Source organism: Brachypodium distachyon, chromosome 1, assembly GCF_000005505.3.
Source record: "Brachypodium distachyon strain Bd21 chromosome 1, Brachypodium_distachyon_v3.0, whole genome shotgun sequence".
Classification (NCBI taxonomy): domain Eukaryota; kingdom Viridiplantae; phylum Streptophyta; class Magnoliopsida; order Poales; family Poaceae; genus Brachypodium; species Brachypodium distachyon.
This window is the reverse complement of record NC_016131.3, coordinates 46,490,540-46,515,224: the sequence shown is the minus strand read 5'-3', so window position 1 is coordinate 46,515,224 and position 24,685 is coordinate 46,490,540. Positions and strand designations below refer to the sequence as shown.

Here is a 24,685-nt window from a genome sequence, read left to right as displayed (position 1 = left end):
CTCTCGGCAACCAGCACCGGGCTGACCACCTGGTCAGTCGCCGCTAGGTAGAGTAGCAACGGCTCGCCCGGCTTGGGGGTGACGAGGACGGGCGGCGACTTCAGCTATTGCTTGAGATCCTCGAACGCCGCCTCGGCCTCGAGGGTCCAATCAATCGGACCCTTCTTCTTCATCACCTTGAACAAAGGCAGGGCTCGTTTGCCCAACCTTGAGATGAAGCGGCCCAACGCGGCGACACAACCGTTGAGGCACTGGACATCCTTCACCTTGCAGGGAGCCTCCATCTTCCCGATAGTTTCTATCTTCTGTGGATTGGCTTGCATCCCCCTATGTGAAACCAAGAAACCCAGAAGCTGCCCCGAGTCTACACCGAAGGTGCATTTCTCAGGGTTCAGCTTGAGCTTGATCCTGCGGAGGTTGTCGAATGTCTCCCGCAAGTCATCAATTAGCGAGTCCCCGCGCTTCGACTTGATGACGATGTCGTCCATGTAGGCCTCTACGTTGCGGCCTAGCTGGGGTCCCAAACACTCACGCAGCGCGCGCTGGAATGTTGTGCCCATGTTCTTCAACCCGAAAGGCATGCACTTATAACAGTAACAGCCAACCAGGGTGATGAACGCCGTCTTTTCCTCGTCGTCGACCGCCATCTTAATTTGATGGTAGCCTGAGAAAGCATCCAAAAAACACAACAAATCACATCCAGCAGTGGAATCAACTATTTGATCGATACGGGGTACAAGCAAAGGATCTTTAGGGAATGCACGGTTAAGATCAGTAAAGTCTACACACATGCGAAGTTTATTTCCCGCCTTGGGTACTACTACAGGATTAGCTAACCAAGTTGGGTACAGAACTTCCTTGATAGCCCCCGCGGCCCTGAGCTTGTCCACCTCTTGCTTGATGAAGTCTTTCCGCTCCTGTGCTTATCGACGAACCTTCTGCTTGACGGGGCGGGCGTCCGGACGCACCGAGAGTCGATGCTCGATCACCTCCCTATGGACTTCGGGAAGGTCCGACGGCTCCCAAGCGAACACGTCGGCATTTTCCTATTTGGCGGAGAGGTTCGCACCGACAGCAACGGTGCGTTCCTCATCGCCGGCCTGGAGGGGCCGCCGCTTCACCTTGGCGGTCTCCTCCTTGAGCTTCTGGCCCTTGCTGGGGCGTGAGCTCGAGCCTACGCCCCCCCCCCCGGCAAGTTCTTGCGGGGCTGCGCGGGCCTTCTTCGTTGCCGGGCCGTCGACCGGCGAGCTTTCATCTCCGGCCACGTCGTCGTCGCCGGCGTCGGCAGCGGACGCGGCCCTAATGACTTTGCCAACGCACCAGGCCGCGTCCTTGAGATCGCACCTGACGAAGAGGGCTCCGTAGACGGCATCTTCATCACGCCGTAGGCGCAACGTGTCGCCGCCATGAACTTGATCAGCGCGGGCCGACCAAGGAGCCCGTTGTAGGGCCACGGGGTGTGTGCCACGTCGAACACCACGTGCTCGGTCCGGAACGCTTCCCGGGACCCGAAGGTCACCGGCAGTGTGATGCGTCCCAAGGGGCGCACGATCCCGGGATTTACTCCCCGGAACGGGTTAGTGGGCTCCGCAGGTGATCGGTACGTGCGACCACCTCAGCAGCTGCTGCGGCTCCGCGTCTGCCGGCAGTGCGCACACGTCAGGTGAGGCGCTTCACCGCGGCGTGGTACGGGAGAGCGTAGGCTCCCCCATGGATGCAGGCGACGCTGCGGGGCTCCTGGAAGCCCGGCTCATCGCCGTCGGTCCAGTCGGACTCGCGTTGCTCCTCAGCGCGAGCCCTGTCTCGTCCCCGGGGAGGACGCTCCTTGCCGGCGTGGGCCTGGCCGCGTCCCCCATGGGCTTCCTCCCTGCCGGCTCCGCCGCCGGCAGGCTTCGGCCCCACCCTGGGGTTGTTCGGGCAGTCGTGGGAGAGGTGCCCGATGTCGCCGCAGTGGAAGTAGGCGCCGGCCACCCGGCGCTCCTCATGGCGCTGCTCACACCGCTGCTTGATGCCCTACAGGACGCGGCAGTTCTGCGCGTCGTGGTTAGAGTTGGCGTGGATGGGGCAGCGGGATGCATCGCCCTGCTTGCCGCCAGACCCGCCACCAGGTGAAGCCTTCTTCGCGGGCCTCGGGTTAGCCCCCGAGTCCGCAGCGAGGACCTGCTTCCCACTACGCTTGTGGGAACTCTTCTTCTGCGAGCCCTCATCGGGGCTCGCGGCAGCCTTAGCTGCCAGCTCGGGCGCCAAACGCCCCTCCTCAGCCATGGCACACTTGTGCGCCAGGGCGTAGAGATCCTGCGTCGTCCGGATCCGATGCGTACTCAGCTTCTCGCGCATCTTGGGGTCGCGGACGTTGATGGTGAAGGTGTTGATGATGGCGGCTGCCTCCGCCTCCGGGATGGAGTAGGAGAGGCTGGAGAAGCGGTTGATGAAGCTCCGCAGCGTCTCTCCCGGCTTCTGCACTATGGTGTGTAGCTCCGCCATGGTTCTCGGGCGCTTGTAGCCGCCCTGGAACGCGCTCACGAACTGCTCACACAGGTCCGCGCAAGTGGCGGTGGACCCGGCAGGCAGGTGGAGCAGCCACGTCCTCGCTGATCCCTTAAGGACCATCACGAACCAGTTGGCTCTAACCTTGTCGTCAGCGCCGATGGCGTGCATGCCCAACGTCTAGGTCAGGAGGAAGTCCTTGGGATTCACGGTCCCGTCGTACGTACCGAGCGCGGGTGCTTGGAACTTGCGGGGCCACGTCACCCGCCGCAGCTCGCGCGTGAACGTGGTGCAGCCGTCCTCGAGACCCATGGGAGGATCCTCCTGCTCCCGCGGGTCCTGGCACACCGCGTCGCGCCAGCACCGGCGCTCCAAGCGCTAGCTCAAGTCCTCCTGCTGGCTGGCGTTTAACACGCCACGGGCGTCACCCACCATGACGGTAGGTGATGAGTCCGAGGACCGCTCAGGGCCCCCGTCTCCCGGTTCTCCCTGCGGGGGAGGATTCTCCCCCTGCCTCGAGGCGCAAGGCGCGCCTCCACGCCCCGGGTTCTGTCCCCGGCTTGAGCCAGCCGGGGCGCCCTCGCCTTGTGGCTGTTGGGCAGCGAGTGCAAGGAGCGCTTCTAGCTCCTCACTCCAAGCTTCGTGCGCCGGCGTGCCCTGGGGCGGCTCGTACCGCACCATGACACGCGCGGCGATGATGGCCTCTGCCGGGGTTTGCATGGGAGGCTGCCGGCTTCCCGAGAGGCTGCCCTCCGCTCTATCCCCGGGCGCCCTCGGATGAGTCGGACGCAAGCCGGTCAGCGTCACCCGTGACGCACCGTGCTCCTCGTGCGGCTACTGCCGTGGCTGCGGATCGTCGGCCCACGGGTCGGCCCGCTGTAGAGCGCGGGCGGCGTTGTAGCCGCTCGCATGGCTGGCTCCGGCGCTGGGAGCCGCCGGTCCTCTCGGCCGGTTATCACCCGACTGTCGAGGAAGCAGCGGTGGTGGCAGCTGCGGCTGCTGCGCTCGGGCAGGCTCAGGGTCCGCCTGCTCCTGCGACGCGCGTGGCACGTCGTGTGACCGCGTGTGCGCCGCTGGGGCCGCACGCAGGTCGATCCTTGAGTCACCAGCCTTCTTGGGAGGCATGGTGGCTGGCTCGGTCGTCGAGGAAGACGAGGCCGGTGTCGGTGTAGACGTCGCTGCCGGGGGTCACCGGCGAGCTTTCCTCACGCGCCCCCTACCTAGCGCGCCTGATGTCGTAGCACGGGGCTTTGACACCGGGGGTGTTCGGGCACCCCCTTTTTAGGTTCGGCAGGGGCGACGGGGATCGCTCTGGCGATCGCCGGCGGGGCCGATGCGTACGTGACCTGCAAAGTACACTACAAACACATGCATGCACGTTTTACCCAGGTTCGGGCCACCCGAAGGTGTAATACCCTACGTCCTGCCTATCTGAGCTTGTATTATCAAGAGATTAGGTGTTTACAGGTTGTCGAGGAAGAGTCCCCGGGTGCTCTCTTTTTTGCTAAGTGCTCTTTACCACTCTGAGTTAGCGCTAGTGCTCTACTATGAGACGGTCGAACCCTAGGACTGAATGAATCGAACCCTTTGACCGCTGACGGAGGTCCTCCTTTTATAGTCAAGCGGATACCACAGGTGCCACGATGCATGGGTGACAAATGGCAAGCAGGGAGCCTGGGCAGCTCCCCCTCGGTGCGCTGGCGTGCATGCAGATGCACCAGCCCCACGACTAGGGGTCTAACAGCGTAAAGGCTAGCCTTGGACAGTCACTGTTGGCTTGACTAGACGGATAACCCCCCTCATGTCGGCTGAATCAGGGACTCTTGCGCTATACTCCTCGTCCTGGTGACTCTGCACATGGGGCGCCTGCCGCACGCCCACGTGGCGCTCTTGCTCTGCATGCTCGGCCCCGCCCTCGCAGCAGAACCAGCGCCCGGGAACGCCTCCTCCCAGGAAGTGACTTCCCGGGAAGCACCCAGGCGGGAATATTCTCTGAAGCCCTGCTAGCCCTGCCGGGCTGGTAGCTTGCCGGGCAGCTTGTACTCGGCTGCCCGGGGTTTGACCCTTCCCGGGATCGGGCGATGCGACCCACGCGTCGCGCAGCGGTGGTACCCCGGTTGCCACTGGTGCGACACGCATCGATGGAGGAAGGGAAACCCCGGACACCCATTGAGGAGGACACGTGAAGAAGCCGTGACCAGGGAGAGGCAGATCCAGTCTGCCACCGGGGCCCGAATCCGAGATGTTGGAGCACCTCAAGGAGGTATGTCCACTCGACCGAATCGAACGCCTTGGAGATGTCCAAGTTAAGGAAGAGGCTAGGCGTGTGAGTGCGGTGAAGGGCCTTTATGGAGTTCTGGACGAAGAGGAAATTATCGTGGATGCAACGTGTTTTGATGAAGGCACTTTGACAGGTGGACACGAGGGTTCCCAGTTCAGGAGCCAGCCTTAAAGCCATAAGCTTGGAGAGAATCTTGGACATACTATGAATGAGACTGATAGGGCGGTAGTCAGCCACACGAATCGCGTCCGGTTTCTTGGCCAGCAAGACAATGTTTGCGGAGTTGATAAGGTGCATGTTGTCCCCCCTCAGATCAGCCATCCAAAGGATGGTGGCGACCACATCACTCTTGATGGTCTCCCAGCAGGATTTGAAGAAGGCGCCAATGAAGCCATTGGGGCCAGAGGCCTTGACAGAGGGGATAGAGAACACAGCCGCCTTAATCTCGGACTCCGTGAAGTTAGCATCCAGGGAGGATAAATCACTGGTCTGGTAGCCAAGGGCAGCCCAGTCCAGCGACCTCGTTCCCACAGAGGCCACTCCAAGATGTTCACGGAAGTGCTCGAGAAGTTCTTTCTCTTTATCAGCTTGAGTGATAGCTAAGCCCACCGGGGTTTGCAGCTAGTAGATGAAGTTCCTCCTCCGCCTGCCATTGACTCGGATATGGAAGAGCTTGGTTCGCATCGGCAGTTTTTATCCACGTTAGCCGGGAACGCTGACGCATCTTGATTTTCTGGATAGAAAGGTGGCCCAAATAGCAACTCTTGAGATGCCGACGCAGACCCCTCTCCTCCAAGGAGAGCGAGCGATCCTCCTCGGCAAGGTCCAGGCGCCACATGACATCTTTGATGATCGCCAGCTGACAGTCGAGGGCCCCAAATTTCTCCTTCTGCCATTTTTTGAGAGCCTTAGCCGCGCGACTGAGCTTTATGTGGATACTTCGGAGAGCATCCGTAACGAGGACAGGCTTGTTCCAAGCTTGGGAAACCGTCTCCTGGAAACCTGGCGCGTGAAACCAGAATTCCTCGAATTTGAAGGAGGGCTTGCGATTGCTGGGTGGCACCCCTTGCAGGAAGAGCGGGGTGTGGTCGGAACACAGTGTGGGAACTGCCATGAGGAGGGCATTCGGGAACATCATGTCCCAATCGTCAGAGCAAAAGACGTGGTCGATTTTGGTGAGCACCGGGTTCTCTTGTTCATTTGACCAAGTGTAGCGGCGGCCCCCAAGACGAATCTCTTTAAGTTGTAGGAAGTCGAGAGCGCCGCGGAATTTGCCGATAAGACGACGATTGATGTTTGTGTTGCTCTTGTCAGCAGCCTTGGTGATGAGGTTGAAGTCACCCAACATGATCCACTCAGGCTTGGCCAACTGTTAAAGTTGCTTGAGTTCCTCAATGAAGAGGAGCTTTTCTAGGTCGCCTTGGGGTCCATAGACGGACGTGAGGGACCAAGAGGCCCCTTCGCTACGCATGGTGATCGAGACGGTGATCGAATGTGGCGTGAGATGGGTGTCCGCAATCGTGAAGAAATCCTCGGAGGCGGCCAGGATCATACCCCCACGGGTACCGTTGGCCGGCAACACCGCATAGTTGGCGCAGAAACGGGGCCGAGCAAGTCACGGATGAGGCGGTCGTCGACGAACTGCAGCTTAGTTTCCTGAATGCAAATAATGGTGGCGTGAGTGTCGTGGATGAGGTCACGAACAACAGTTCGACGCGAAGGGTTGTTGAGCCCTCTGACGTTCCAGCACACAAGGTTGACGTTATGTTGTGACATAGAAAATAAGATGACGCAGTGCAGAACGAGGCAGCATTAAGGTCCAAGCAAAGTTGAAGCACAGTTGCAAACGAAGAGCGATGAACACACAGACAGTAGACAGCTCCCTTCCGCCAGGGCACTTCCTAGGGATACAAAGATGCGGAGACACACACGGACGCGAACACAAAGGCCACCAAGCCGAACTAATCATCAGTGGCGGTGGAGCACTTGGGAGCAGCGGCCTTGCCCTTAGCCGTCGCCGACTTGGTCTTCATCTTCTTGACTTGCTTCACGAGGGTCTCAATGGCTTTGATGACCGGGGCGGACAGGGGTGTCTTGAACATGGAGATGAAGGCGTCGCGGCTCTTGTCATCAAAAGCCGCACCCGGGTCGAGGAGGCCGCAGACGCGAGCGAGGAGCTCCTGCACGGCGGCAGAACAGGAGACGTCGCCCTTCTTCTTTGCAACGACGCGCCCGCTGCGTCTTGGTGGTGCAGGGGGCGGCGCCCTCTTCGATGTCAGGGTAGGCAGAGGAAGGATTGCCGGCTGACGCGGTTTGCCGATGGCGGTGAAGAAATTGGCAAGGGTGCAGTCATCCGGCACCTCCCCAGCCACAGCAGCAGCGTTCCTCTGAATCCCAGGGTCCTGCAAGACAACAGCACAAGAAGCAGTAGGGGAAGGCTCGACGTTGGCAGCAGAAACAGTGGTAGCAGTGGCCGCCTCGACAGTGGAGAGCACCAGCGAGGGCGCCCCCAACATCGGCAGCAACGAAGCGGCTCCAGGCGAGGTTGGCGTAGTGGCAGCAGAAGCAGTCCCCGGCGTGGCTGGCAGGGGGACAGCAGCAATCTCCAGGCCAGCAAAGGCGACGGGGAGGCCAGATGCGTCGGCCCTGGGCGCCTCGGCCGTTCGCAGAGGAGAGTCGAACCAGGCTTCATTCGCCGGGGGCACCCTCGGGGTAGAAGTGGAGGGCGCGGCCCAAGCAGCAGGGGAAGCCGCGGGGGCAGGCGCAAGGCCCAGCAGAGCAGCCGCAGCCGTCGCACGCGACAAGTAGGACCGGGCCCGGTCCAGCAACTCCCGAAGTTCCTCAGCCCGTCCAGCCTGCAGATCGGGCGACAGGTTGGCATGGGACGCAAGGCCCACTTGGATCTCCTTAGCCGGGGCATCGAAGAGCTCCTGCAGCCCAGCATCCGCCCCACGCCGAGCGGACGGCGCACCGGAATCTCGGTGGTGGCCGTGGCGGCCGTCGTTGCCATCACGGCGCCGGGGAGAACGGATGCGCTCCCGGCGGAAGGCGAGCAGGTTGCCGCCAGAGCCACGGTCATGGGAGCCGTGGCGTGGCGAGCGTCGCCCCTGCTGGTCCTCGTCCTCATCGTCGCGGCAGCATGGCAGAGACCGTGGGTGGTCATTCCCGCGGCTGCGGCGGCGTCGGGCACGCGAGTCGGCGTCATCCCTGAGCGCGGGCGGAGGCGCGACCTGGGCCGCAGTCGGAGAGACGCCGTCGATGTATCCCAGGGTGCAGTTGAAGTTGGTGACGCGCAGGTTGAACAGCGGCGCCTTGCCGGAGCTGTTGCCGCAATCGAGCGGGGCGGCAGTGTAGTCCTCCACCGTGTCAAGGTATGATGACACGATAGGAAGAGCCACGCTTAATCCCCGACGGCCTGTAGTCAGTGACGAGTATCTCGTCGGTGCGCTCATTCAGGGAACGCCCCATGAAAGTGACCCACATTACCTTGGGGATGAGGTTGGGGTTCGTCGTCCATGCCCAGAGGTCGAGGGTGTCGGTCTTCTCCATGAACGCCGACTTCCTGTCCAGGCGGTCGAAGGAGCAGTGCCACCCGATGATGCGCTCGACGATGCGTGGCATCCAGGGAAAAGCCGGGACCTTCTCCAAGCACAGGTGCACGCGGAAAGCCATGGAAGCGGCAAAAGCATGCTCCAGCGGCCGGTAGGGACGGATGCGCATAGCAAGGCCCCGGGCAGTCGTCCGGCCCTTCTTAAGGACCTCGTCGCATTGTGCCTTGTTGGCGAATTTCACCAGAAACTGTTCTGGGTGGTGTGGCGGGACGACGATGTCGGCGTGGCTGATGTGGAACTCGACGCGGATGGCGCGGTCGACGTCGAGAGCGTCCAGCTTGCGCGGCGCGTTGAAAGACCAGGCAATGGCGGCCGTGGTCTCCCATTCACGCATGTCGCGGTTGATGTCGTAGGAGAACGGGATGACGCAAGTGTCCTCTTCCGGCCGCGTACTCGGCGCGCCAAAGCCCTGCATGGTCATACTTGAGGCCGCCGGAGACAAAGGGGGTGGAGGAGCGGGCTGGTGCAGGGCATCCGCCGGCGCAGCAACAACGGCAGCCCAGGAGCGGGAGCCAAAAACCGACCGTCCCGGCTGTCGCGGAGGAGATGCAGTGGGCGGCGAGCGGAGGCGAGGACACTCACGGGCGTGGTGGCCGCAGCCCAGGCACTCCAGGCAGCGGAAAGGCTCACGGCAGTTGGAGGAGCGATGGTCATGCGCAAGGCAGCGAAAACAGCGTCCCCAGGTCCTCCTTTTGAACTCCAGGAAACGCTCCTGAGCCCTTGCGCTGCGGGAGGAGGCGCGGTTGTCGACGCGTTGTCTGGCCGTGTAGCCAATACGACGCGGCTGCCCATCACGGTGGAGTGAAGGCACGTCTTGTCCCGGGCGGCGACGTGACCCGACGAGATGCCAGCCCTCCTCCTCATCCCACGAAGCCCGGGTTGGTGAGCTGGACGGAGCGCCATGAATGCGGGGCTGACCTGCAGGCGGACTCCCAGCCGGTGGAGGAGGGAGAACCCAACGGCTGACGGGTGGGGCGCCGGGAGCAGCGGAGCTTCCCGCATTGAAGAGCCGGGGCTGCCTGCAAGGGGGGGTCCGGCCGGAGGGGGAGGGAGCACATCCGCCATAACTGCAGATCTGCCCAAAGTTGGTGCATTGAAGGCTGGGGGTGAAGCAGCAGGAGTTCGGAGATGCGGGGGGAGATAGATCCGGGTGCAATCCGGCTCGAACTGCTCCAGCGCTGGCAGGATCTGGCGCGGTGGACCCGTCGGCAGCGGCAACGAATCGGGGACAAATTCCCCTTCTTCCTCCTCGTCGCAAGCGTCCGCCCAAGAGATGCGTGGAGGAGTGGACCAGGAAATGGAAGCGTGGCTGGGGCTGATTTGGTCCGTGGGTTCCGGGGCCGGAGTGGTGGCGGCAGGCCTGGTTGCCGGCGGCGCCCGCGCGGTCACCGCGGGCGGGGGAGACACCTCCGCTCCATATCTTTCATTGGCATTGTGAATTGACACAAATTGCTGGCCGACCTCGCATGCTTTCCAATTCTAACTGTCAAGAATAATTAGCAAGCGGAAGATAGTCAGGATTACAAATCCAAGTCACTTATTTCCGGACAAAGTGAGTACTACATATGGTTTTCTTTTGGTCATACTCAATAGAGAAGACACACAAATGTTCAATGACATGCAGCAGAGAAACCATTCATGCAACGTAAGTAAGCTAACCACCAGCCTAGCATAAAGAGGAGTGAAGACACCAAAAGGTAACAATGTATCACCAGTTGAGAGATGGCACACACTTGTGTAGTGCGTCCTCTAAAAAGTTCAGCCGCACGAAGACCATAACAGAGCATCACAGCCTGTGAATCTCATGAAAGTTGTGCCCCACAATCTCATCTTCAGAAATCACAACACCCCAAAGATGGTGGAAATTGCAATGTTTTGCTAACATGGACTCATACTGGAGGATGCTGTCAGGCCTCAGGTGTCTAAACTCCAAATGTGGAAATCTTGCATTGAACCACACAGAAGAGATGAGCCCAACAAATCACCATATGTCCATATCCATGTACAGCCTTAACCACTCGGATTTATCGACCGATTAGTCAAACAAGGTTTCTGCACCGCTAAAACGGATAAAATAAAGGTTTCTGCAACACAAAAAGGCTTAACCGTCAATAACAGAGCAAATGACACTATAACCCAAGCATTTCACAAGAATGGCTGCTTTCCCGGTGAGAATTAGTCCTCTATTCAAGATGGACAATTGATCGGTCATTCCATTGCTACCACAAGTTCAAGAAAACACAAAACGCGAGCATAGATGCGAAAAGAGGGATACATATAACAAACCATGGGTTATTATATACAAGGGCTTCGTTCATCAGTGCAAAGCTGCTTCTGAACCATGAAATTGTTTCCATTGGATCATCACGGCACGACAGAGTTACAGCCATTCCCTAGGCAAGAAAGGAGGATAGAGCTGAAGAAAGATCAGCCATGCCCTAAGCTTAACACACACACAGCTGATGGAATTTCAGAGCGGAGCTTCCTGAGCAGAGCAAGGAATTTCGTCTTCGTCCCCGGTGTCTGAAGAAAGATCAGTGTCTTTGAAGGCCTCCTTTCCGTGCTAGCTCGATCGATCCACGCCTGGGCCTCAGCAACTCCACCGAAGTAGCCGATCCAAGTCGACCTCCACGAATCCTCTGGACTAGTACTCGCGGCGGACCCAGTCCTGGAATGCCACATACTCCTCTCGAGACTCGTAGCAGTCGCGGGCCGCCTTGTACCATGCCCTCGTCCTTCTCCTCCTCCGGCGACGGCACCAGGGACGGGTTCCTGCGCTTCAGCTCCAGGAACGGAGGATAGACTGGCTCCCCCGACTGGGCAAGGATCCAGTCCACCTCCTCCTGCGGCAGCCGCGCCATCTTCTTCGCTGGATTCTTCTTCTTCTTCTCCCCGTCGGAGCGGTCGATCCTTTTGGCGGCGCGGTCGTACTCGTCGCCGGCGAAAGCCGCCGACTTTCTTTTGCCAGGGCAGAGAAAATCGACGCCGGCCATAGCCACCTCCGACGCCATCGGTTGATCGATCTGATCTCTGCTCACCTTGCCGAGAGTCCATCTGGGAGGATTTCGCGAGGGGACAGGAGGATTCGCCGTTCGCGCAAGATGGATTTGGGAGCAAGTTTCGATTTGGGGAGATGGAAGGAACAGAACAATCCTTCTATTTGGTTGCCCGATCGCCGTCCCCGCGTTTTGCACTCGGAATCGGAACGAGCTGGGACCGAAGTACCGAACCCGTCTCGGAGTTCCTCAGCAGGACGGCCTTCTGGGGCTCTGGGGCAGCTTTCTCAAACGAGAAGATTTGTTTTTTTTCTCTGCATTCGAATCACATTGCACGATATTTCTCTGATAACCAAAAAAATCTACTCCACCTCGGTCCGGAATTGCTTGTCTCAAGAGTAGCGAAAATTGCTCGGAACTACGACTCCAAGGCACCAAAAATTCACATAGCTACAAACCTTTGATTTTTCTTTTTCTTCCAGACTAATGCTTCCTCCGTTACATAATATCAAGACATATAAAACACTCCGTTACATAGTATCAAGACACATTAAGTTTTCTTAAGACGAGACTTTGACTAATAATTAGTACACACAACTATTAGAAACTATTTTTGATAACAAATCTTGCTATGTCAATTTCATGTCATATAGCCAACTACTCCCTCCATCCCATATTAAGTGAATCAAATTTGTCTAAATATAAATGTATCTATACTCAAAAACCGTCTAGATATATGTAATATTTCGTCACTTAATATGGGACAGAGGGAGTATAACATATTAATTCTTGGCTAAATGTTTGTCTTAACGAACCCTAACATATAGAATATTATTTAGTAACGGCCGATTGTATTTTCCGGATGGTTAGCATATATCAACCATCCCTATAAAATTCCTGCAGATTTATTCCTCGGTACCAAATGGTCACCAAGAAATTTTTCATGTGTTTTCTCAACCCTCTGTTTTACATCTACATTCTTATCATATTCCTGTGTGTTTTGTCCATTTCTCTGTTTTTTATTCCGATGTACCCAGCAGGACCTACATATCTACCATTTCAGTGAAGTAGTCGCAGTGCACATCGATCCATGAATCCTCTAGAGGCTTGAATTTGCGCGAACACCTCTGCAAAATCGCATAGAAATCGGATGTTGGTAAAGGAGCGCAGGACGTACATTTGTCATTCGTCATGTTTCTCCTCCACCGGTGATGGAAGCACTGCCGGATCCTTCAACTCCAGGGACCGGGACTCACCAGAGACCAGTGGTGTATATATCTATGTATAGTTTTCCAGATGTCGCCTATTCGCATGATATAGTTTGCATAGTGGACTAACACTGGGACTAGCACTCAGTCATCACACACATACATGTCACAGCATTGTTCTTCCTGCTAGTACTAGGTCCCTATATATCTCTCTGTCTCCTTGTCTTTGCATTCCAATAAACAGAAGAAATCAACTGGTTTTAGGCATAAATAGGGAGTGAAAAACCCCATCTGCTATCCCACAATGAATGGAAAAAAAAGCCATCTAGTCCAGCGCTCCCATGTGCTATCTATATCTAAGGCATCACAATGAGCTGGTGTCCATTTTCCGCTGTGCTCTACACGTAATAACTCAGTATTTATGTTCGTTATCTAACGCGTCAAAATAAGATGGAACAGGATATAACTTGTTTGCGTTATAGTTTACGTACATCTTGTACCCCTCGGATTCTAAATTGTTGTCGAAATATTACATGTATCTAGATGCTTTTAAGAATAGATATATTCATATTTGGACAAATTTGAGTCAAAAATTTAAAATCAGATGGAGTACTTTTCTTTTTTGAGAAGTTTTAATACCCACGAGCCAAGATGCTTTTTCTTTGTGTTTGACTCAGTCATTTTACTCGTCATTTTACCCGTCATCACCAAATAAATACGATCCATTTGAAAGCGAAATAATTATGTTTATTAAATTCATTCTTTGCTAATCTTAGACAGCAATAGGTCTCAGTACACAAATTAAAGCTTTCCATGAACTGAGAATAGCAGCACGATGTAATAGTTATCAGACTATCAGTAAACCGGGAATATAATTAAGTTGGAAGTTACTACTACCATAGTCGTTCATTCATCAGTGCAGAGCTGCTTTTCTTAATCGGATAGTTGCATTATTAATTCGCTCAGTTGGGTACTTGGGTTGGGGCCCGGCCCTTCTGACGAACTCCGTGACGGGCTCGCCGAGAGCCTGGGGGCTGGGTCCGCCCCGATTACAGCTCCAAAGGATTCGTGGAGGTCGACTTCGACTACTCCGGTGAAGTTGCTGCGGCCCAGGCGTGGAGCGATCAAGCACGGAAGGAGGCCTTCCAAGGCACCGATCTTTCTTCAGACACCGAGGACGAAGACGACCCGTTCCTTACTCTGCTCAGGAAGCTCCGCTGAAATCCCGTCAGCTCCGTGTTAAGCTAGGCTGGCCTTTTACTCCATAGTCAGGCTCAGGGCACAGTATTGTGATTGCAGTGATCTTCTTGGTGACATTTGTGATTGGACAGACGTTTCTTGCCATGCCGTGCCCGTCTCAAGCTGGGCATGTTCTTCCTGTTTGGAGGGTGCAGCATGAGTGTGCTTGACGACATTGTTTGTGTTCTTGTTCCTGCCGGAGACGAAGCAGCTGCGATTGGAGCAGGTCAGGACGAGGCACTGCTTCTGGAAATGTATTGTAGGCGAAGAAGACGTAGAGACCAGTCCGCAATTACAGTATGTGATTATGTATACAGCAAGCCATACACTGTATTCTAACTGCTCCCTCCGTTCCATAATTCTTGTCTCAAATTTGCTAAAAAATAGATGTATCTATTCCTAAAAATCGTCTAAAAAACATCTAGATACATGTAATATTTCGACAAGAATTATGGAACGGAGGGGTACATTTTAGTCCGCTAGCTAGTCCGATCCATTAGTCAGTATGTAATGCTTGACGTTTTGAATGGCAATGATATAATAAAGAACTTTGCAGCTCCAGAAATAAAATAATGCGAAGGCTTTACGTCAGTAGACAAGCTAGCAAGCATCAGTATATCAAAGTCAGCTTATTTGGCTGCTGTCTTTCTACTCAGATCGATAATCTTTGGGTTCTACATTTGTTTTGAACTTCTTATTGCTTACAGCTAAAGATGATGTACAAAACATTGTACTACAGCAGAGACAGCTAACATAAGTTTGCAGAACCAGGAGTTGGAGATCCTCAGAAAATAGCACTGTGGAGAACTATGGCAAATGTGTATGCTCCAGAATCCAGATAACCATCTACCACATCGGACCAACCTTCCCAATTTTTTAAGAGACAGTGAAATGGAGGTAGCTACAACAACTCACGGCAAATAGAAACACAGAAGTAATCAGGGTAGGATTCAGCCGCGAAACTTTCATAGTGGTATTTTCTACTCGTATTATAGTTTGGAGAAAAAATGGCATACTGTCTTCAAATACTTCCTGCAATCTTCTAACACCCATAAAGTCAGCAAAATCATCATACTGTCAGGTAGACACATTAGTTAAGGGGGAAAAGAAAGCAAAACCTGGGACACTTTGCATCAGCTGATATTTAACAAAGTGGTATGTTTTATGGGAATCCAAATCCATGAACAGTACAGAACAGAAATACATCTCCTCCAAGCAGAATGGCTCTATCCATCGTATAAGATATGTAACGCACGAGAATGAAGGATGACTCTGAATTCAGAAGCAATCAGATCCATATATGCTACCAAGGCCATGAGTTAGCTCGGCGACAAGCAAAAATCCCCCTTCCCAGATACCCCATAAGATCTCCAGGAAAGTTCTCCACAGCTAACCCATGGATGGCCTGCCCCTGGCTATGGAGTAGCAATAAGAATTCACAGTCATGACGCACCAAAAGTCCTGCAGCCAAGCAGCCCCAATGGGGTGCGTGCATACATCTTAACATCTTGTGCAGATGGAATAAGCAGAGTTTGGTCTTTAGTAAAAAAACTAAAAGGTTAGCTCAAAATCACCACTATCAATAGTGTCTCTCACTTAATTTTGTTCTTCTAATACACATGAAATAGCCATTATACCATCCTGATAGAACATTCAGTACAATCCAAATCAAGAAGCTTCAGTATACTACTATGGAGAAGTCACACAATGATAAGAGATAGCACCTACAGCCCAATTTTGGCCAGGCACTATGGATGTTACTTGAATTCGGATTATTACTACATGGTTATTGCTGGATTGCATCCTTCTAAAAAACCGGCTACTCCATCAGTGAAAATGCACTCCATCAATATATAACAGTACTAAAATAAATGGACCCATACATTGTGGCATTAGGATAATCATGTAAGAACAAGACTACAAAGCCAGACAACAATATCATTTAGCTCCATGGAATTAATTCATGTTCAGAACAAAATTAGGCAAAGAAAAAGAGTAACAAGGTTCTTTGAAAAGACAAATATGTTTAATATCGACGGTCACCAGGCATTGCTCGGTACTGAAAATCAAGCTGGCAGTTGTGTAGACATAAGAAAATTGAACGACGTGATTCAAGTACATTCAGAAATGCACAGACAATAATTCATCAACCAGAAAATCAGCAAGTTCTTGGAGGAAGCACGAGTCTGGATTTGAAGGTAACACTACTGCCCAACTGCTTCTGCTAATGAATCTGAGAACAGAGGAACATATGGTAGAAGATCCCATGTCATGCTTTTCTCAAGATTAAGGATATGAAATTTCTGACGCCGCATATCACATGATGCCAATCTACCAGTTTCACATGAAAGCGAGAACACAGTATCGCAATCTGGATGAATCGCAGCCACCTTGAACTCCATCACATTTCTGCTAAACAGCTTATCAGTGCTAATGCTATGCTTCAGTACCCATTCTTTGCTATCATAATCCTCCAGGTACCAGAGAGCTATCTTCGGAGCCAGCGATAATGCATCCTTCTTCTTCATTTTCTTACTGGTAGGAGCTTGGATTGTATTAGCATAGTGCAAGCACCCCTGTGACAATGCAATCGTACCAAAGAGTGTACCAAAACTAAAACCATGTGGCACATGGATAGTCTTCCACACCTTCCCCTCCATGTCCACCACCACCAGCACAGAATCAAAGTCGTTCATGGGCAGCATGCCAAGCAGGTGCAGCATACCGCCAAGATAAGCACTTGTAATCCCGGAGAAGAGAGCAACTTCCTCACCCAACTCGCTCCCTCTATGATTCCAGGCTCCAGTTTTGGAGGAATAGATGTTGAGTCCTGTGATGTGTTTCCTCCGGTCGGTCTCCTCAAACTCAAGAACGTGGAAATGGGGCGAGACTGCAGGGTCGAAAGCCAAACGAGGTGTTCTGCAAATACTGTTGAACTCTGCCCTCGGGTGAGGGGGCAGCTCGACCCACCTCTCCGTAGCGGGATTGCAGACGATGTAATGTGAATCAAACTCAGTCGTGGAAGAAGTAGGAGGAGGTTCGCTGTAGCAGAGGCAGAAGAGGAGGCCGTTGCAGGTGTCCAGCTATTGTACGTGCAAGTACTTGTCGAGCAGGACAGGGACGGACGCGTTGAGCGGGGCTGGGCCGCCGGAGACGTTGGCGAAGTGGCTGTCGTCGGTCCCGTAGAGGAAGCCGGCGAGGGTTTGGGGAAGCTTCTTGCGGTGGGCGGGGTGGGCGATGAGGTCCCGCCAGGACGGGGAGACGCACTTGAAGCGGTGGAGGGACTTGGCGGGGAGGCGGGAGAGGATCTCCACGACGAGGTCGTCGGTGAGGAGGGTGGCCGCCGGATTCGTCGGAGGGTGGTCGCCTGTCCTCAACTTCTTCTGCTTGGAACTCTCCGTCTCGTCCATGGCGCCAGGTCAGGTTAATCTGCGAATCGAGCGCGGAGTTCATTGATTTGAACAACAAGGGATTGGTTAGTGACCTTGTGGATGTACCTGCAGCGGCCGAGGCGATGGTCGACGGGGACGCGGCGGCGATTCCGGTCGGAGGAGGGGGAACGGGGAATGGGGGAATCGGTACCGGTGGAGAAGACCGTTGTTGATGTTGGGCCGGAACGGGCTGCACTACTGAAAGAAGAACGGGGCTTAATAACGTTCCAGGGGTTCTAAAAACACGTTCTATAGGACTCTAGGACTCCGCAGCCAAATTCAAAATGGAGCACCAAAATCTATTACTCACTTCGCTTGTATAGGTTCTTATATAATTGTTATTTTGAAATGAAGAAAGTAATATATATATATATATATATATATATATATCTACGACTCTACCTAATAATAAAAGGAGGAAGGTTTCTGTCGTTCGTTTGGTACGTCGTCCGTCCGAAATTTGGCCCCAAGTGCACAAGGTTTGCACAAGAACTGCTACAAAGCAACCCAGAAAAACAATGACGGACTCGGAAAAGAAGAGAAAAGGCTCATCAAGAAATCATATTGTCACGGATGATCTGAACCTCGATCAAGATAGACCTAAGTGGACCAGAAAAATTCCAGCGAAGTACACATGATAGGCAATGAATTAAAAGTGAATCTCATTGTTTAGTCCATTGGATAAAATGTTCCATATTATTTTTTGCATTACCGTATCTTTGCATAAACAGGTTAAATCCATGCAGTTGACGATTTTTGTCCTAATCTTTATTTTTTGCATTACCGTATCTTTGCATATAAAGCCCTGTGTCTAACCATAGAAAGACACCACAAAATTAGGAACCTTTTTGCTATGTGATTTAGTTTGTTAATTGCAGTGTCATAGCAATTTTCAGACTACTAGAGAGAATGAAGGTGAACCTGCGGAGGAGAATATCTGATCTGTGCCACCATTGCTACTCCAACCTGCTTCTTTAGGGCCTCTTTGATTCGTAGGATTGAAAAAGTAAAAGAATAGAAAAAATGTTGCATTGCAATGTCATGTCCACTTGAACATTATAAGATTTTGTTTGCATCAAAGTTTGTTTGATTAGATCAAAAGATTTTTTCCAAGAAATTGGAGTGGATGTTAATTTTCCTATGGAATGTAGTACAAATGAATCCTTAGGAAAAATTCCTATAGGATTTAATCCTACGAATCAAACGACCAACGTAGAAAAAAATCCTAAGGATTTCAAGCGTTCAAATTTTTTATGGAAATCCTTTGAATCAAATGAGGCCTTATTCTCGATAAAATCCAAGACTCCCAGGTCTCTCCTTCTCTCCGTTTGGGCCATGGCCTTCCACTCCCCTGACAACTTCGTCATCCCTATCCTCCAAGCTCAGCCAGCTTCACCACCAAACACCACGCGGCCACGCCAACCGCATTACTCCCGCCTCCCCCTCCTCTGCTCCGACTCGCTTCACTCCCATCCGGCCCTCCACCTTGCCCAGAGGACACGGTCACGCATGCGCAGCAGCAGCTAGAGATGTGGAGGGAGAGAAAGAGACGAGAGAGAGGAGAGTGAAATTGGGGATTTTTCGTGGAAGAGATAGAGAGAGACGAAGAGACGAGAGACGGTGAGGAGATTTATTATAGAGTAAAATGCACGTCCCAAATTAGTCTTAATTTTTTGAAACTGCACTTTTGAAAATTAGAAAATGAACGTTCAATCCTTCATCGTCTGAGGTAAATCCTTGCCATCTTGCCTATGACATGATGTGATTGGTGTCAGAAGATTCTGTCTATAGCAAGGTAAGGTGCACCACCAGTGACTGTCGCTCCTTTTGCGAGAAAGGATCGCCACTGACGGTTAGCATTAGTGACGGGCGCTCGTCTATCCTTCCATAGCCGGTTCTACGCTAGTGGTGGCATATTTTCTTTGAAAACTGCTACAAGACAAGTAGCTTGCTAGCTTTTTTTTTTTTTCTTTAATCTTGCTATTTTGATGAGAAAAATGAAACTGCCAGGCATTATATCAGTGATGAGCCTTCTGCAAGTATTTCTTGTTGCAGGTGTTTCTTATTCCAGTTAACAAATTCTCCGACAGGCATGTTCTGTGTGAACACGAGGGCATCCATGGATCTGAAGCTTGGATTTTCAATATCCTCTGTCACCACACGTTCGACCACAAGCTAATTTCAAGTTATGTTACTTCCTCCGTTCCATAATTCTTGTCTCAAATTTGTTAAAAAAAGATATATCTATTTTTTAAAAATGTCTAGATACATGTAATATTTTGACAAAAATTATGGAACGGAGATAGTACAAAATTTCTGATGCTCCCGGGGTCAACGATTTGCTTCTCTCCACTCATGCCCCAATAAGTTCTCTTCTCTAGCTTCTAGGTAGTCAACTACGGTAGATACAGGAGCAGTATCGCGGGAGTAGTACTATTGTAATAAACAAAACTGAAATTATTTGAGCATGTAGTCACCAGCAGATACAAGAGTGACAGCAAAACTCAAGGACAGCAGAAACGAGAAGAATTAAGTCAAATAGGTATGATTCAACATTCAAGCACCTTAAAGATTCTAGAAGCAAATTTCCAGATTAAATTGTCATACTCAAACCTAGAGTAGCAAATGACACCCTAGCTTCTGTTCTAACATTTCCCGGTAGCTTGCGGAGCAAATTGTGTTCCCAATGCTGCTGGGTTCTTATTGGTATGGGCTATACCCAGTGCGAGAGAATACATAGGCTGAATCGATGCTCACTTGTATAGCTGCTTCAATCTTCTCGCAGCTTCAATTATGTTTTCCCTGTGACCAAATGCGCTAATCCTCACAAAGCCTTCGCCGCCAGGTCCAAATCCACTGCCAGGAGTGGTAACCACATGTGCCTTCTCAAGTATCTCGGCAAAGACATCCCAAGAATTACGGCCAGGGAAGTGCACCCACACATAAGGAGCATTCTTGGCACCATAGACGTTGAATCCAAGCGATGTAAATGTGTCGACGATGATATCAGTATTCTCTTTGTAGAATCCGACAACATCTTGCATAGCCTACACCAGAATATGGATGAAAAGAAACAATGTCAAAGAGCCACATAAAGATTTCAAAGCACTGAAACCCTACCTTTAGACCCTCTGGAGAGAGGCAGCCTAAACCACCGGCTTGAGAAAGGGTTGATGCGCCATTGAACGAGGTACAGACTATGCGGTTGAAATCTTTAGCAACTGGGTGACCATCAGAAAAAAGTAGCTCCTTAGGGACCACTGTCCAACCCAGACGGACACCAGTGAATCCAGCATATTTAGAAAAAGATCCTGTCTCAATGGCAACCTACACATCAACAAACCACGATGACATAGGTAAAGTTTGACATATTCAGCGGAAACAGCAGGTTAATTTCAAAGAATTGGCACCAAACTTGTAGCAAAAAATCTTAAAACTTCCAAAATGTGATGAGGAGTTAAACTGAAACGCAGAACCTACCTCCTTTGCTCCAGGAATTTCAAATATGGATTTTGGGCTGTCATCTGATATGTACATGGCGTAAGCAGAATCATAGACTATTATGGACCCATTGTCCTTTGCAAATTTAACTAATTGTGTTAGCTGGTCCCTAGATGCAGCAGCACCAGTAGGATTGTTGGGTGAACAAAAGAATATTATATCTGTCTGTGGGACACTTGACAGATCAGGGAAGAATCCATTTTCAGGACTGCATCTCATGTACTCAATATTTCCATACTTCTGAACATCCTGCTGATATAAGCCAGTCTGCCCCATGATAACACTTGAATCAACATATGCCTGTTAAAATGGAAAATAGTATCAATTTTCCAACAGATAAAAGTACGATAAGTAATCGTGTACATAATAATAGGATGGTAAGACAAGAACATAACAGGTTGAGGGTCAGGAATATTTAAGGGGAAAACCACTGAGGGTTAAATAAGTTGCAAAATTTATTACGGGATATGATGGATCTTGGACTGCAATCTTCACATTAGATCCAAAAAGAACCTGAAAGTTTGAAGCAGAGAAATTACCAACAACAATAACATGAACAGTAAAGTTAAATGGGGGAGAAGAGGGTCTGTTCTGAACCTGGAGACGTGAAATGTCACATTTTGCACCATCAGAGACAAATATATCTGTTTCTTCAATACCATGATCCCCATAGTAGGTTGCAGCAATTGCTTCCCTTAGTTTCTGTACAAACAATTAATGTGCCATTTTATGATGATGAAAATAAACACTTCAGGACAGAATACCTCAAAGAATAACTCAACCATATAATTGGCAAGATAAACTTTAATTTGTCGTGGCCAAAGTCAAGAATAACATAGGTATTTGGATGGGCCAGTAAAGAAAAGTAAGTATCACCTCATCAAGCGTTTATAGTATTTTGATCTCTCGAGACAGAAAACTTAAAGCATGAAATTAACCATTCAGAAAGAACAGAGCATCAGATGCCACTAGATGGCACCTGTCCTGATTGAATAATTTGTGACAGTAATAGATCAATTTTACAAGCATATGCTGAAAATTAATTATGCACACCATCTTAGCCATCTGATGATGTCTACTGACAGATTAACAGAAAAGTGCTATACTGCTACTCCATAAATCGATGACGTTTTAGAGTATAGTCTCCAACATGTGACTTTTCTTTGACCATTACTTTCCATACGAATATGTCAGTAGTGAAACATTGTAAAACTATGATAATATGGAAATAATCTTCATGATAAATCAAAATAATTACACATTATAAGTGTCAAAGTTTGACTGCATGCTTTCTAGGAAGCCATCTATTTACAAATGGAGGTAGTAGCAAAGTGAGAAGCAACAATACCTTTTCACCTTGTTCAGCTCCATAACCACTGTAGCCATCAACCGTAGATAAAGCATGTGCTCTCTGCATTTGTATGTATACACGTCAAAGAATATATTGCATTGTAAAAGAGCAACACAACGATCATATATAAAAGATGAGTAATATCTATCTGGCCATCCTTTACAAGGAAAACAAAAAATGAATGTCATTCATTACATCTTAAAAATGAACTTTTACCATTATCTCATGATAATTATGATCTAAAGCAACACGACTAGTGATTTCTTGCTCTAAGAACAATGAGATACCTCTGCCATGGCATTTGTTATGACCTCCGGAATGGGCTCGGTAGTGTCACCAATGCCCAGGCTTATAATTTTAGCATCAGGGTGCTTCAGCAGATGAGCTGCTCTTCTCCTGGCAATCTGATTGGCATTTAGCAGAGTACCACTATCAAAACCCAAATCTCCAACTGGATAGCATCAACAAATAGATAAACTGATGAGAAAAGCAAAAGACAACAACTCAACGATACCTCTGGAAACAGATAGCCTGCTTGGAGCTTCGCTATGTTCGCATTCCGATAAACCTTCGTTGTGTAAGCTTCACCAAAATAGCAGAACCTTTTAGTCAAGGGCGGAGGACCCGGTAGGCAGCCCTACCTTGATTTTTGCCTCAGTTACGAATTGGCGAATATAAAGAAGATGAAACGGGGAGCTAAAGGGCGGGATCTGTTCGTGGGGTGACGGGAGCGAGAGGACCGAAGGGGAGATAGATACCTGCGGTGGAGGAGCTCGCACGAGGAGGAAGACGAGAGACGGAGCGAGGGGGCTGGGACGCTGCTCGGCAGCGGGATGGGGAGGGAGGAGTGGCGGCGCTCGCTGGAAGACGAAGACAAGCGACGGGGTTCATGTTTCCAAGTCTGTCTGGCCTCGTCCGAAGGCACCTTTCGAATTCCACCCTATTCTCTTCCTTTCCCAATTCACACCATGTTCCCCACACCCACGGGATTAGTTCCTTTTTTTAGAATAAAAATTGCATTTTGGTTTATATGGTCTTTATTTCGAATTGATGCATTTGCTTTGAAATTTGGCAGGATTGAAATTTCGTCAACAAAAGGATTTTTTTTTTCACAATCAACAAGAGGATTTTGTGTTTGCTAATTTCACTCTTCAGTTCAAATGAACTTCATTGCTATCCTGTGGTTTTAGTAATGAAATTGGAGGCTGGCTCCTTTTACTCGAAAAACTCTTCACAGTTCAAATTAGTACTACAACTATCTTGCTCAAGTTTTGGTTTCGATGTCATCATATACAGTTTTTTATCCGTATATTGTGCTAAAATATTCGTCGTTAGTTCTCGGAGGTGTGAGACGGGGTTTGCAAAAAGTGACCAGACTTGGGCCAAAAGAACACCGCAGTTGGACCAAACATGGGGTTTACTGTGTTAATGCGTGGTGGGCCAACCCGGCCAAGACACGATGTTGTACGAAAAGCCCAGCCCGCGTGTACTAAAAGGAGTAGACGAACCTGGGCGGGACGATGCCTGGACCGATGGCATTGATACCCAGACCCCTCACAAGACTTGACTCGAGATTCGCTTTTTTTTCCCACTTCACACCTTGTTTCCCACACCTGCCCACCATCTATGTGGTGACTGTTCTCTCGCTAGCCATGTCCTTGTCCTTCTAGTGCCGCCGCTGACAACAATCACGGTGAAAGGTCATTTCGATCTCTAAGTGTTTTGGTGTTAATGAAAACATGACACGTGGACTAACCATCTGCTCGAGTGTTTCAGATTTGAGATCAAATGGCACAAGACAGTTTGTTGTCCTAAAAAAGAAAAGAAGTGTAGTGGAGCTTCTTTTTCGTTTATTGAATTGTAGGAACTCCGTACTATTAAGAGGGAATCCACATGGGAGGTAATGGATGAATCGCTTTTTACGTACACAAATAAACATCTTGCACCCACATAAAGCCTACGCAATAGTGAGAGAGAACAACTTTTAATCTAGCTGGTGTGCCAGTGTTTGCCCAGGTCCGAAAGTTACGGCGGGGTTCCGGTCACCAGGAACTTCCCCCCTACCTTCGGACCAGCTCCACGACGCTACTGACTAGAGCGTGGTTTTCTGGAGGTTAGACCAGAGATTGGCGGGAACTTCCGGTCACCCGAAACTTTCGGTGACCAGCGGAAGTTCCACCCCTGAAACTCGCAGTGCATAACGGTTAGATTTTAGGAAAATCCTATAAATAACCCTTCGTCCCCAACGGGTATCTTGGCCGAGCACAGCAAGAAATAGCCCCTCGTCTCTCTCCCCAAGAACACAAAGAGCTCAAATCTCCAAGATCTCCCTGCATAGTGCTTTCTCCTTCTTGATTCTTTGAGGATTGGAGCAGAAGATCTTGATCTACGGTTTCACGAAGTCAAAAAGTTGATTCGCCTTGTTTCCTTTGTGGATTTTGTTTCTCTTGGGTTGTTGGGAACCCTAGACGGAAGCGGTCGCCTCATGCTCCTCCTTGGTGTTGACGAGCTCGAGGATTGGATTGGGAGCCTTGAATTAAGTTGTGGAGTGGTGCCCCGGTCTAGTTTGTAAGGGTTCGG

General features: G+C 50.9%; 4 protein-coding genes across 4 annotated transcripts; all 4 read right to left on the bottom strand.

The window, feature by feature from the left end:
• Positions 1–6,562: 6,562 nt before the first annotated feature.
• On the bottom strand, positions 6,563–10,087 carry LOC106866306. Its single transcript, XM_014900092.2, has 2 exons — positions 8,255–10,087; positions 6,563–8,183 (listed from the first exon to the last, which is right to left on the bottom strand). Exons 1-2 carry the CDS (start codon positions 8,283–8,285, stop codon positions 6,730–6,732), a joined length of 1,485 nt encoding a protein of 494 aa, XP_014755578.1. The 5' UTR covers positions 8,286–10,087; the 3' UTR covers positions 6,563–6,729.
• A 5,603-nt stretch (positions 10,088–15,690) lies between these two features.
• LOC112270964 lies at positions 15,691–16,856 on the bottom strand. Its single transcript, XM_024459758.1, has one exon. The coding sequence runs from the start codon at positions 16,543–16,545 to the stop codon at positions 16,027–16,029; it is 519 nt and encodes a 172-aa protein (XP_024315526.1). The 5' UTR covers positions 16,546–16,856; the 3' UTR covers positions 15,691–16,026.
• LOC100830580 (F-box only protein 8-like) lies at positions 16,771–17,458 on the bottom strand. The gene is made up of 2 exons (XM_010229662.3): positions 17,320–17,458; positions 16,771–17,251 (listed from the first exon to the last, which is right to left on the bottom strand). Exon 2 carries the CDS (start codon positions 17,230–17,232, stop codon positions 16,906–16,908), a length of 327 nt encoding a protein of 108 aa, XP_010227964.2. The 5' UTR covers positions 17,233–17,251; positions 17,320–17,458; the 3' UTR covers positions 16,771–16,905.
• A 2,299-nt stretch (positions 17,459–19,757) lies between these two features.
• LOC100831819 (probable LL-diaminopimelate aminotransferase, chloroplastic) lies at positions 19,758–23,041 on the bottom strand. Its single transcript, XM_003564164.4, has 9 exons — positions 22,864–23,041; positions 22,620–22,687; positions 22,393–22,509; positions 22,103–22,165; positions 21,352–21,456; positions 21,217–21,267; positions 20,734–21,054; positions 20,374–20,580; positions 19,758–20,300 (listed from the first exon to the last, which is right to left on the bottom strand). The coding sequence occupies exons 1-9, from the start codon at positions 22,994–22,996 to the stop codon at positions 20,007–20,009; spliced, it is 1,359 nt and encodes a 452-aa protein (XP_003564212.1). The 5' UTR covers positions 22,997–23,041; the 3' UTR covers positions 19,758–20,006.
• Between the last annotated feature and the right edge of the window lie 1,644 nt (positions 23,042–24,685).